The following is a 13,898-nucleotide window of genomic DNA, read 5'->3' as shown; positions in this document are numbered from 1 at the left end:
CAATTCATTAATGGAGTTGCACAAGCTCAATTCACATTTATCTACTTTATATTATTTATATAGATTATTATAAATAGAGCATTTTCATCAATAACTAGAACTTGAACTAAATGCACTTGAAACAATTCTGAACACAATTTAAATCTTTAAGTTACAATAAATGATTCATTATCGATCATATTATAGCTTGCTTATTAAACATCTCATACATCGACTGCCTTTGTCATGATCACGGAACACAAAGAAAGAGGAGAGAGAGAGAAGCATTCCCAAATACCAATCCATACGTAAAAGTATCTGCCTTCCATATGATACATATCCAGATAATAAGCAATTACTGAAAATCATTAACAGTTGTCATCGAGCAAAAAGGTCAATGACTGCAGCTCACTCATCTAGGATTTGGTTGCTTTCTGTTTGGCCTTCTCTATGAGGGGTCTCAGCTGCTTCTTTTCAGCAAGTATCTTCAAGAAGTTGAACAAGAAAGGTATATAATTGTGCTTACGGCGTATATTTTCAGTTCTCCATTTCTTGAATTTTTCCTCCTCCATCAAAATCTTCTCCGTAGCAGCTTCGATCCCAGCATTTATTTCTGAAAGTGTTGTATTTAGCGATTCCATATTGCTGCCATCCATCATTCTTTCAGACTGCAAGGCGGCAAGCTGTTGGAGGATTCGCTCCCTCTTCCTTTGGAGTTCCTTGAGCTCCGCCGTGTACATCTCTTTCCGGTTCTTTATTATCGCAAGCAGATTAAACCTTATCTCGTTCTTTGAATATCTCTCTATACGTTCTTGAATCACTGGTTGCACCATTTGTAGCCATTCCACACAATCTTGTCCATTGGGGCACTGTCCCAGGCTTATAGGTCCCTCCTTCAGTCCATCGAGCTCGTACAGTATGCCATCAACAGGTATGTAACTTATGAAGTGATAGACATCATCGTCTTTACCAGCAGACTTCTGCTCTTCAGGTACAAAGGGCTCAGGCCTCGCGAAACTATTGTGTGCCACACGAATAGCTTCACTGTTATTGATAGCCAAACCTTTAAGCTCAGGTGGAAAGTTTTTCGTGAATTCTTTCAGAGCGGTCAGCTCTGGGCCGATATCAATGTCAGGGCTGTTAATAAGAATAGACAGGATAGCTTGTGTGGCACAAGCGTTGTTGATCACCTATAATCATTAAAGAGAAGTGATATTGCATTATCCTAAAATTCTACTACTAAACATCTGCCAAAATAAATGGTATGGACATGAACCTGGCTGGCGAAAAATAAGCTTGGGCTTGGATCCTTAATAACCATACGATCATCCTTTTCGCCAGGGCGCCATTTGAAGAGGAATATGAGCCCATATATTGGCCTGAAAAACAGAAAGATCCAAAAAGTTTTGATATATGAAAGAAAGAATATGACGAAAGAATTTTACAACAGCGACCAGGATTAATCAATTTACCGTAGACTATTTAGAGAATCAAGGTCAAGTGAATACAACTCCTCGACCTGCTTGAGAATAGCAAAGGAAGTAAGGAAGCTAAACCATAATAAGAAAATTAAAATGTTCGAGAGAACTGAGTCAGCCAGCCAACAGAGTTCCATTTTTCCTTCAATCTTAAACCAAACTAGTCATTCAAACAATAATTTTTCAGTCGTGTCCAGAACAAAAATTATCGTTACCAGTATGGGAAAAGAAAAAAATACTTGTCACAAGATAACTCCAATTTACTTTCCAGACGTCCACTTTTGAATCATGTGTTACTCCCAAGTAAAAGTAACACCAAAATAGTAGTACTTTCCTTGGGATAATTCTATAGGGATAAAAATTAAATAATAACTACCAGAATCTTCAGCATTATGACTTTTGAAGCTGAGGCTCTAAGCATCGGAGCATAGATACTTCCCAGAGGGTAAAAATAGTGTCTTTCTTTTGGATACATGAACAAACAATTGGATTTGGTATTTAATAAATACCATCAAATAAAATAAAACTGATCACCAGAAAGTAGGATGTGAACATATTAACCTTTTTCCAAGTCCAAAGAGGGATCTTCCCAGGAACCCAACAACTCAACAGCCTTTGAGCTTATCTAGCTTATAGTCTGGAAGCACTTATATTCATCTAGTCCTATCTGTTCAACAGGCAAAACATCTTAACCCATCTAATATTTATGCAGTCAGTGTGAAATTTTTGCGGTGAAACACAGGGCAATTTGAGATGTTCCATGAGATGCCTTACTGCAGCAATAATCTTTTCAGATGTGAACATATTAACCTTTTTCCAAGTCCAAAGAGGGATCTTCCCAGGAACCCAACAACTCAACAGCCTTTGAGCTTATCTAGCTTATAGTCTGGAAACACTTATATTCATCTAGTCCTATCTGTTCAACAGGCAGAACAGCTTAACCCATCTAATTGTTGCGGTGAAACACAGGGCAATTTCAGATGTTCCATGAGATGCCTTACTGCAGCAATAATCTTTTCTTTCTTCAAATCTGACTATATTACAATCATTCCCGCAAGTTAAGAAAGAAAACAGAAACTTATATGTATTCCAATCTCCCATTTCCAACTGTTTACTTAAACTAGAGTATTCGAGTTAAATAATCTAAAATTCAATGAAAAAGATTCTCCAAAACAAAAGGAAATCCTATAGTGGGTGATGCTGAATAGCGTATCTAAGCAATACAATCTCAATTTCAGAGCACCTAGCAAGAGGAATATGCATCAAAAACTATACCTGAACACCTTTAACTTGCATCTGCTGAATGAGTTCGGTGAAAACTCCTGCAGCAAGAAAGCAAACTCAATACAACGGAATGAAAAATTTGGGTTTCATGTTCTAAGCCCAGATAGAAGCTCAAGGGAGTGTTCCAACAGAGTCAATATGAGGAAAAAGCCAAAACAAATGCAGGAGAAATAACTTTAACATAATTCATAGTCTTGAAAGGAATATAACAGAGGTTTTCTCAAGTTTATTGAGGACATTTAGAAAGGTGCGCTAATGCATGCACTCCCTGGGATAACTTCCACTGAAACGTCAAGAGTCAAAAAGGGGAAAAAAGTTTCTCAGCACATAGGCACAGAATCTGTACAAGATGGCAATATGACTATGCACTGTTTGACACAGTAATTACAAAGATGATGGTGATCCAATGCTACCAACTAGATAAAAAGATTCATTTGTAAAATTTAAGAATAAACAGAAGATTGCTGAACTGTGTTTGCAAAACGGAGGACCAAATTTTCACAGAAAAGAAGGTTCAAATTAGGTTGAATACATGGTTCACAATTGGTTTAAGAGCAATAATTTACTACTTCTACTAAACTGGTGATTCAGAAGTCAAAATTACTTGCCTTTGTAGCTTACTAAGTTAGTATATCTTTTGGATGACACTTCTGCGATCATGTGGGTCCTTGTCTATACAACAAGGCTGCTAAACTTGGTCCTAAGTATCAAAACAATTTCTTTGGCTACATTTTATGGTTTTAGTACTTAAGATCAAATGAGTCCAAACAAAACATTAGAACCATGTATTATCCTTTACAGCAGTAGAGATATGTAATGGAGTATATGAAGAGCATGCATCCTTATCACTCTGAAAAAATGTATGGGAAAACCAATATAAAACAACTATAAATGAACTGCATAATGAAAATAAACAACTTTAAGAGTACAGATTTCATTCTAACCAACCTTTCAACACTCCAACAAAACAAGTATTAGAACACTAAATTGTGGCTTTATATAAGAGAGCTCAAAAAACACCACTAGGTTCTCAGTAGAGCTCTTTCTCACATTGTACACATAAATGAAATAAGGATATGTCAGGAATCAAGATTTTCCTATCAAAGCTGCAGAAAATAGAATTTTTGCTATAAAATATCGACTCTTGAACGCCAAAAAATAGTGAAATTCAGGCACCTCCCACTAAAGCGAAAAACAGATCAGCCACGACATTCCATTTCAACAAATAGGAACATAAGATGAAACACCAAAGAAAAACATACCAGGATCCGACTCAATAGTGCACCAAGACATGATGTTTAATCCAACTGCAAAATTCCAAAATTTACAGCTTAGGTTTATAAAAGCACAAGTTTTGTGCATTATACTATTCAGATTCTCAACAAAGCTCGCAATTTAGACACGGAAAGCGTGGAACACACACCACGACGCGTAATAACAAAATTAAACCTAATTAATTTCCACAAAAATATGCTAAGACGCACTGTCAATCCATATGAAACGAAACTTACGAAGTCCCTCAGTAAATAATAGATTATTCGACTACCAACCACTTCAAGATGGGAGGCCGCTAATGGCGGCACTGAGGCGGCGACTTACGGCGCGTTTATTACCTGCCTCGGTATCCGACGCTCGAGCACGCTGCTTGGAGTTCTACGGAGAGTAGATGAAAAAATGCTGATCTATAATTTTATTTATTTGTAGTAAATATTTCGAATTAAATTTTTTTTTGGAACAAGGATTTAAAACTTGTTTTTTAGGGGAAAAAATACAAATTTATTGTTAATACAATTGTATGTCACGCGGACATGCATATTAATTGTTTTTTATTTGATATTTTTTTATGTAAAAAATATATATTATTTTATTAAAAATACTGTTTATAGATTAAATATGATTTATTAAGATAATTTGAATTTTTCGATAAATTATATATAAATGATAGAAAAATAAGAAAAAGATAGAAAAAAAACACAAAATTTATTAATAAATTCACATCACATTAAATTTAACTAACATATATTACGAAAAGAAAATTATAATGAAACTTTCATATCACGTTGACATATCAAATTTAGTTCATACGACTGGTTAAGTTTAATAGTAAAGATATAGAAAATATATATTAATAAAAATAGAAAATTGTAAAATTATATGATAAAATTAAAATTTTTTTCTTAAAAGTATTTAGATTTAATTTGGACGCGTGAGAATTGTTCTCGTGGATTTGATTGTGTGATAATATAAAATTATTTAATCAAATTATCCGAACAACTATAATATGTTTAATTTAGATGATAATCGAGTAATGATATATAGCTGGCCCATGTAATGAAAAGGCCTGATCGTTAATGTGGGAAGCTTATTTATCATAATGGACTAATAATAATATGGGCCGATACTGGAAAGAGTAAGCCCAAGTCTTGAAGCCCATAGGAGTGTGACTGCCCACTAACGGGAGCAACATTTGGTTGACCAAATAATTCACTATTATTGATTATTTTAAAATATAATACATTTTTGAAAGGTTCAAAATAAATTATCTAATAACAATTTAACTGATTTTTTAATTTTTTTTGCCAATTTGATTCTTAATAATCAAAACCGATCTATTTTCTGTACATGGATGAATTACCCGTCACACAAATGGCCCGTCGCTTTTTTTTTTCCGTGATATGTTTCTTAAATATAAGTACCTAGTATCATATATCGAGCTGAGTTCAATCGATGATATTTGGATAAAAAGATTTGATATGTTGCACACCTATGTGAGCACCGAAGATGTGTCACTCACCCATTAGATGCGCAATTTTTCTATATTTCATCACATCCAATTGGTGAGTGACACCTCATCGGTGCTCACATAGGTGTGCACGGTGGGTGTGCACGGTGGGTGTGCAGCATAACTCCATAAAATATAATCGTATTATAAAATTTGTAAAGAAAAAGTCCATAATTAATTTTTAAGTATTTGCAAACACTGCCACAAATGTTTACATACTCTAAAACAATGATTATTACATTTTCATTCATAAATTATGGATTGATTATTTTTTTTTCAGAAATCATTATTCCTCTTATTTTATCAGTGACACCATGGTCAACCTCAACCGGTTGAGGGTTGAGGGTTGTATCAAATCAGTATACCTCCCAACCATATCATCGCATTTATTTTGTTAACAAATAGCTAGATTCAGATAGGATCAAATTAAATTAATTTAAAAAATAATCACATCTATATGTTTTTGTACATTTGAAAAGTTCTATTAAAAAAATGGTTATATATCAAATATTTATTAGTATTAATGTATTCACTACAACATTAAAATTTTGAAAACAAATAAGAAATAAATATATAATTAATGTTAATTATTTTATTTTTTAAAAATAAAAATTGAATTTGATATTCTTTTGAAAATATAAAATATTTTTAATATTCTTCATTGATTATATCATTTAATTTCAGTTATAGTTTTAAATTTTTTGTTATTTTTATATACTTAGTAATTATCATTAATCTCTACCATATTGAATATAATATAATTTTTTTTATATAATATTATGTTTTTCAATTTTTAAAAAGATTATCGTCGTGAATTTTGATGTTTTGATTGTATGTAAATTATTATTATTATTATTATGTATCTTGATTAAAATTTTAATATAAATATGATGATACCAAAATTTTACCCCGAGTTTGGTCCAGAGAATGGGTCTTCAAATCTTTGCGGTTTGGTGGATCGGGTCGAATATCTAGGTTCTGTACAGACAGAAACAGAGTTAGAGAGCGCTAGAGAGTTTTCCAGCGTAACCTCTCTGATACTTAAGTCAGTTGGGAGAGCAAATTTAAGAGTGAAATATAGTAGTGCTAAGTGAATAAGAGAGTGTGGATATTAAAATTGTGACAAATACCTGATATTTATAGAGGGAGAATGTTGGTTACTTTGTTATAGTAGGATTCTTACTGAGGTAAAATCCTACCTGAGATAAGAGACCTCAAACATCAGGACTTTGTGACCGTGGCGGTTGGGATTCTTACCTTATTTTGATTAGATTTAACCGAATCTCGCTTTTATCGGAATCCCTTATCTATCAATGAGAATGTCTTCACATTCTCTAATTACATCAGAGCTCGGATTTCCCGGCCCTTTTGTGGGTTCGGATTTCTCGACCCCTTGTTGGACTCGGATTTCTAGCTGTATGGCTTCTTGGAAGGCTCGGATTTCCCGACTCTTTGTTGGGCTCAGACTTCTAACTGTATGGCCCCTTCGTGGGCTCGGACTTTCCAGCCCTTGGTGGGTTCGGACTTCTTGCTGTATAGCCCCTTGATGAGCTCGGATTTCTGATAGTGCTAGGGTTTGTGGGCTTGGACTCCTAATAGGACTCGGAGTTGTGGGCTAAAGATTGTCTTGATATGGGCTCGAAACCACCTAGATATACCAAATTTGGGGAGCATCAAAATATTTTTTTAACATGTTGCAAAAAATAATTAAAAATTTTAATAAAAATTTATTATCTGATGAAAAAAATATAACATTTTGAAAAATATTTATTTATACTTTAAAATTTTGATAAAAAAATATAAGATTTTTTAGGTATATTTTTCTATTTTTTATTAGTATCAGATTGACTCACCCAAGATAAAGAAGAAGATTTTTATCTTAATCTATGTGTTATCTCAAATGATCAAACATTTTTATATAATAATTTTTTTATAATAATATCTAAAATTTAAATATATTCATTATATTATATCAATAATTTTGATAAATTTTCAAACGTTAATATTTATTAATTTTAATAATTAATTATATAAAATAACAGTTTGTACATCACACGAATAAAATACTAGTTAATTTAATATCAAAGTCCCTTAATAAGGTTTTTTTTTTAAAAAAAAAAAGTTCACTTAACACAAACTAAATCACCAGCACTTGGATTTAATATTGTTTTCTTATTAGTATGTCTATTCAAATTCAAAATCCAAAAGTTGATCTATTCTTCAAATTTTATTTTGGTATTTTTGAAAATATATATAAAAAAAATTCTACACACTCTCACATCTAATATTTTTATATAATCTCAAATTATCATTTACATTTATTTACGACCACTCTATCTTTTACAAACACTTCAAATAATATTATTTTGAATATTTTATTCAAAAAATTATTAAAATAATTTATTCACCAAACATTCTGTCTTTTTATTAAAATAATTTATTCAACAAAATTATTATAAATTTAGTCGTTGACGTTGAAGAAGCATTCTTAAATAAACCATTAATTTTGACCTAAAACATATAAAAACAGTTGAAAATTTGGTATTCATGGCCGCTAGCAAATAACTGTAAACAGATTTTCAGTAGGCAACATTGCTGCTTGCTTGTGATTTGTGAAGGGATGTTGGAGCCTTATTTATTGTATGCAGCTGTAAAAGTATAATCTTTATTGGTAGTAATTTTTCAATAGAATTTTAAAAAATATTGCTCCGATTTTCCATCTGCTGAGTGACTGCTGCACAGAAGATCAATTTTCAACCTTTTCTACTACTACCACTACTCCTCCCGGTAAGTGATAAATTCTTGATTTTTCCTGAATTATTTCGGTATCTGCGTCATGATATTTGTGTGAATGTTAGTGAGATGGGGAGGCCCACCTTCTCTACAAATGGGATTCGTCTCCCTTTTTATTAGCAGTGTTTTTTTTCTTCCATAATAGGATAGTGCCCAGTTCAGCGTTTGATCATCTTCTTCCGATTCTTCCGGTAACTTATAATTGTTGTTTTCTTGCGATATGGACGACGTAACGAACCACATATGCTTCTCCGGGAGAGGTTTGTAATGGTTTTCTTGTGAAGTGAGTGGACTTGTTGTGTTCTTGCAGGAAAAAGGTAAAGGGATGTGGTTTTTGGGGATTGGAGTTGGGTTGATTGGCATCGCGGGTCATGCTACACCAACCAAACAGTTACACTGGTTGTCTTCTGTTTTTGTTGGGATTTTGATGTGCAAAATTGTAAGTTAGTTTGATGCTTGCCTTTTTCTCTCATTTCCTGTATAATATCTGTTTGTGCTGGGTTTACCTGCGTTCGGTTCTTTTCTGGGCATTGTGTTTTGTAACATAAGATATCAGTATCTTTTATTGATATTGATTGAATGAGGAAACCATTTGATTTTGGGAAAAGTTAGAGGGGATTTTTGTGCTTGTTAGATGGAGAGTTCTTCCTGGTCTCTTAGCTTCTCTGGTTACCCAGAGATTGTTTCTAAAGTTGTGCAAATGGAAGTACATGGATGGACTAACATGTTATCTAATAACACCTATGGGAGAGTACAAATCCAAAAGACTAGTATGTCACCTTTTAGAGCCTCTCAACCAGTTGCTCGTGAAACCAAGTTCATATCGTGACATTGCTCTCCTTTAAAAGCTGATGCGCTCAATGGGTTTCAATCGACGCCAACTAAATGATTGGCCTCCCCCAAAATAGCTCTTCCGTTCCAATATTAAACAATTAGTTAGTCCAAATTCAGAGACTTGAGTAATTGGTGGCAGAGTTTGCAACCTTTATTAATTATTACATAATTTCTTGTGGGACCACTGAAGAATCATATCAACACAACATTGTTGGGTAGAGTGCACTAGCCTCCTCGTGAAATTTTGGTGTTGCATAGAACCCCTAAGCTCAAACAACCTTGCATCAATAGTTGCATATGCATGCGCCTACTTTTATTTGGTATTGTTCATATCACATTTTATGTTCCGGAAATTGTAAAAAATAAATAAATAGATTTAAAAAATAAATAAGCTTCCTCTCACTTCGGATTTTAGGGTAAGAAAGGGGGATAGTTGTTCATTATTCTATGAGAAAAGTAAAATATTCAATAAATGATAAAATAATCAATCTGAATGAAAAATATCATATTGGGTTGATGTAGGACGCATCAGCTTCTTTCTAAAAAACATAGGAACTAACATACCTATAAATTTTATATAGGGGGTTTCATGAGGTGCTGGATGCACTTTAAACCAACATTGTTTAATGATGGCCTACCACTGTCAATAAGAAATGTTTTCACTGAGGATCTTAACTGTGGGCGTGGGCGTGAATTTAGAGAGCTCACAGATTCTTCTATTATTATGTTTTGTAATTGAGCTTATTATCAAAATCCCAATGTGTGGTGCTGTGATAATATCATAGAAAAAATAAATAAATTTACATTTATGCTATTGCCCTGAAGCAGCTTTATTCGCCTCTGTTTCTGCCTCCCAATGCTGAAACAGGATATAGGATTAATTGGAGGAAGAACAATTTTTTCATGATTTAACATTCACTGTACGCTGGATTCGAATGATCTTTTATACTCTTGAATCCTACCAGTATTTTGCTCATCTCGACTTCCCTTTTTTTTTCAAAAATAATCTCTACTTCCCTTTTGAAGTGATACAATTTTGGTGTTGAAGGTCTATGAACTAACAGGTGTAGTCAGCGGTATATTCATTAACGGATATCCCAAGCTTGACAATAATCAGAAACTAGAGTGGAACAACAGGTTATGATTCTTTCGCATGTTAATCGATTCTTTTTTAATTTGTCCCAAAGTTTATTATTGCAACCCAAATTTTGGTTGTGATCAACTTATAATGATACAGGGGATTCTCCACTTTCCATGCAATTGTAGTAGCAGCTGGTTCTCTATATCTGTTGGCTGTTTCAGATCTTTTTGTTGACACACAAAACGAGTTGATGATTAATAGAACATCAAATCTATCCGACACTATAATGGGGGTAATGTTAATTGTTAATTACCATGTAAAGTTAAGAGGGTAATATATGATCCGTAATTTGATTATTTTTGCTGTTGAAAATCATTGCTATATTGCTTGAAATGTGTCTTTTATGTCGGTCAGTTTGTTTAGCCATGAAAGTGATCATTTTTTTTATTTCTTGAGGCTGTAATAATGTGTATAATTGTAATAGCAGTCTGTTCTCTTGCCTTGAGGAAATATCTTTTCCCCAGTGCTATGCTGATACATAGATTTGCAGCAGCATTTAAGTGAATGTCTATAAAAAGACTAAATTGAAAAAAATCAAATGAAACTGGCTGTTTATCAGACTCACTTGAGACAACATTCTCCTCTTTCCCATCTGCATTAGATTAACCTCGTATGCGATTATAAGTTTTGTGGATCTTATTTCCATTTCTCATTGGTACATCCTCTCAGTTTTATTTTATTTTTAACATTCAGGTTTCCATCGGCTACTTTCTCTCAGACTTGGCAATGATATTTTTCTACTTTCCAACTTTAGGTGGAATGGAGTATGTAAGTACGGGAATCCCACCAAATTCGCTTGTCCATTTTTATTATCATTGCCTATCTTAATATTTTATTATGCCTTGTTTTATGTACTCAGAAAGTCTTGATATCTTTCTCTTTTTTTTTTTTTTTTTTTTTTTTTTTTTTTTTTTTTNAAATGTTTGCTGCTACTTAGTTCGCGGGAGAGATTTTCATGTAGGTGTTTTTTTTTGGTCTAGGTGGTGCATCATGGACTCTCTATGTACTCAATCATTCAATCTCTTTTGAGCGGTCAAGCACAAATCTATATATTGATGGTTCTCTTTACTGAAAGCACAACTCCATTTGTTAATCTGAGATGGTAAGATTAGGAGATGTTAATTTTGCAATCTCCTCCTTTAGTTTGTCTCTTGAGGTATTATATTAATTCAGTTTCAACTCACATTCAGGTATCTTGATGTTGCTGGCTTGAAGAATTCTAAACTCTACACCTACAACGGCATCGCGTTGTTCTTTGGGTGGTTGGTATGTACAGTCTTTTTACTGGCTTTCAAATTATTGAAATTTAATTTCTCGCCGTATTTGCAAAGTATTCACACAATTGTAAAATGTATTGAATGCGGAGGATATAATCCTATTCATATTTCCATGGTTGTACATCATATTAAGATTGTTGTAACATGTATACTTTCTTATTCAGGTTGCCAGGATTATCTTGTTCGTGTACTTTTTCTACCACATGTTTATGCATTTTGATCAGGTAAATTGACTTTAAATTTTGGTATTCGGTAGTAATAGGCATAGCTTTCCCACTTGGAGTTTTATGAATTATTTTGGACCTCAAAATTTTTAGCTGGTCTAAGTCTGCTCTCCCAGTTAAAGTTGGTCCCGGATTATTTTTTGGGATCTTAGCCAATCGTGTGGTAACACTGTGAATTTGTCTATACAAGAAATCTTGGTGATCTGGAAATTGCTCTTTCTAAATTACTAGTTCCGCACAACCCTTATTCATAAGATGTCAACGTGGAGTTCAAAGTAAAACTTTGTTTCCATGTCAAATACTGTATTCTGGTTCGTATCCAGTCACAGATCTTGAAATCCACGCGCACCAAACTTTTGTTGAGTGGGGTGAGTCTGCTATGGTCTATGTGGTGTTCTAAGGTTCACATCAAAATGCGAAGCTCGCCTTAGATATGTGACCTTATTTCGGTTTTTTGCTGCTTCTATCAGGTCAAGAAAGTGTTTCCAGTGGGATTTTACAGTTTGCTTACAGTGCCTCCTGTGTTGACCATGATGAACTTGTTCTGGTTCTGGAAAATTGCTAGAGGTTTGGTTAAAACCTTGAACAAGGCCAGGCATAGCAAATGACATTCTTCATGGTATACTTCTTTAGCATGCGGGTTTGCGTGTTGTATTAAAATCACAGCGTCGATATACTCGTGATATAAATATAAATTGTATCTTCGGAAAAATAAATATTTTGGGCTCGAGTTTAGCTGTATCGATGAGGTGACCCCAACCATTAATTGTCATTATTCCCCAGATATTTTTTTAATAAAAATTTTAATTGGATCCCAAAACAAGAAAATAAACTTCTTGCATTTAGCTACAATCAGTTCTTCAAAATTAAAATCAATTTTTGTATTTTAGTTAATTCTTGAATAAGCGAGGGGTTGCATATTCCAATACCTTAGAATAATTTTTTATATGGTCTAAAAACTATAAAATGTATAACATATGCAATAAAATCTCTCAAAAACATGTAACAAAATAGTTTTAATTACTATAGTATAAGAGTTTTTTTCTTTTTACAAATAGATTAGAAATTTGTGTAATATTTAGAAAAGTATATTCATCTTTTGGGAAAAAAAGGTTACGGATAATCTGGTTAATTACTTTAAGGAAAAAGTAAATTAGGTCATCATTACAACATTTTAAAATGTAGATTTTTCTTACAAAACTGACTTATGGGATTTGGTCAAATATTGACAAGAACTTAAAAAGGTGTAATAAAGTAAGGTTTATAGAATGGTCAAAGAGGGTTTGCTCCATTATTTTTCCTATTTTGTTAGAGATACAAAGAAAGAGGGGGCAATAGGCATTAATTTAATTTAACTCATATTTATAGGGATGTAATCACATTATCTACTATATGTAAAAAATAAACAAAGTTTTGTTTAATAAGTTTATTTGTGGAAAATACAGTATAATTTTCATAAATTAATACAATATATCAGAGAATAGTTGTTCTCGGCGTCTATTTGGGTCAACTTGATAAATCAGTAATTTTTATTACTTAATAAGATTTTAAAATTTTTTTGAAAATAAACTATTAGACAACTTGTACACGACACAATTGATATAATAAATTAATAACAAATAAGTCTCTTATTACACAATCTTATATATTTATATATGTTAGAGCCGTCAAAACGTATCAATTCTATCAAACCACCTCTCTTGCCGTGATAAATTGGAAGGTTGAGTTATGGTTCAGGGGTCCGTCTCCAAATAGGCCAACCCAAAAGGGAAATTGACCTTCAGTCTCAGCCGTCGAATTTTTTGTGTTCAGTTTTTGGGTACTTTTTTAGTACCACATTTCCACATGAAGTGTACCACATTTTGTATGACATAGTACCACAATTTTGTGGGTAGGGAGTGAACCCAAAGAAATATTTTGATTGGGGATTTTTCACCAACTTCCCCCTTTTTAAAAATAATTTCTTAATTTTTTATTGATTGTGTTTGAATTGTTGTATAAAGACACTTATTTTTAAAATATGTTTTTCTGTAAATTTAAACTAGTATTTAATTTTTTTAATTAAATTTTTATTTATATTATTAATATTATTTGTGTATGTGATTT

The 13,898-nt window shown here is 32.8% G+C and overlaps 2 protein-coding genes across 7 annotated transcripts; one reads left to right on the top strand and one right to left on the bottom strand.

Annotated features, from left to right (window-relative positions):
• Nucleotides 1-237: 237 nt before the first annotated feature.
• Nucleotides 238-4,437, bottom strand: LOC140973032 (ubiquitin carboxyl-terminal hydrolase 2-like). Of its 4 annotated transcripts, none has more exons than XM_073435559.1 (6): nucleotides 4,292-4,437; nucleotides 4,004-4,048; nucleotides 2,733-2,779; nucleotides 1,452-1,498; nucleotides 1,256-1,358; nucleotides 238-1,169 (listed from the first exon to the last, which is right to left on the bottom strand). In XM_073435559.1, the coding sequence occupies exons 2-6, from the start codon at nucleotides 4,032-4,034 to the stop codon at nucleotides 396-398; spliced, it is 1,002 nt and encodes a 333-aa protein (XP_073291660.1). In that variant the 5' UTR covers nucleotides 4,035-4,048; nucleotides 4,292-4,437; the 3' UTR covers nucleotides 238-395. The 4 variants fall into 4 exon arrangements, with proteins under 4 accessions (XP_073291660.1, XP_073291661.1, XP_073291663.1 ...); XM_073435560.1 differs by having other exon boundaries at nucleotides 4,341-4,413; XM_073435562.1 differs by having other exon boundaries at nucleotides 4,355-4,412.
• Nucleotides 4,438-8,085: 3,648 nt separating this feature from the next.
• On the top strand, nucleotides 8,086-12,564 carry LOC140973030 (uncharacterized). Of its 3 annotated transcripts, XM_073435554.1 has the most exons (10): nucleotides 8,087-8,310; nucleotides 8,462-8,507; nucleotides 8,627-8,755; nucleotides 10,199-10,287; nucleotides 10,388-10,523; nucleotides 10,985-11,059; nucleotides 11,272-11,393; nucleotides 11,482-11,557; nucleotides 11,733-11,792; nucleotides 12,263-12,564. In XM_073435554.1, the coding sequence occupies exons 3-10, from the start codon at nucleotides 8,642-8,644 to the stop codon at nucleotides 12,398-12,400; spliced, it is 810 nt and encodes a 269-aa protein (XP_073291655.1). In that variant the 5' UTR covers nucleotides 8,087-8,310; nucleotides 8,462-8,507; nucleotides 8,627-8,641; the 3' UTR covers nucleotides 12,401-12,564. The 3 variants fall into 3 exon arrangements, with proteins under 3 accessions (XP_073291657.1, XP_073291655.1, XP_073291656.1); XM_073435556.1 differs by lacking the exon at nucleotides 8,462-8,507 and having other exon boundaries at nucleotides 8,086-8,310; XM_073435555.1 differs by lacking the exon at nucleotides 8,087-8,310 and having other exon boundaries at nucleotides 8,328-8,507.
• Nucleotides 12,565-13,898: the final 1,334 nt, after the last annotated feature.

This window comes from Primulina huaijiensis, chromosome 3 (genome assembly GCF_012295235.1).
Source record: "Primulina huaijiensis isolate GDHJ02 chromosome 3, ASM1229523v2, whole genome shotgun sequence".
NCBI lineage: Eukaryota > Viridiplantae > Streptophyta > Magnoliopsida > Lamiales > Gesneriaceae > Primulina > Primulina huaijiensis.
The sequence above is the reverse complement of the archived record's forward strand: the minus strand, read 5'-3'. Positions and strand labels throughout refer to the sequence as shown.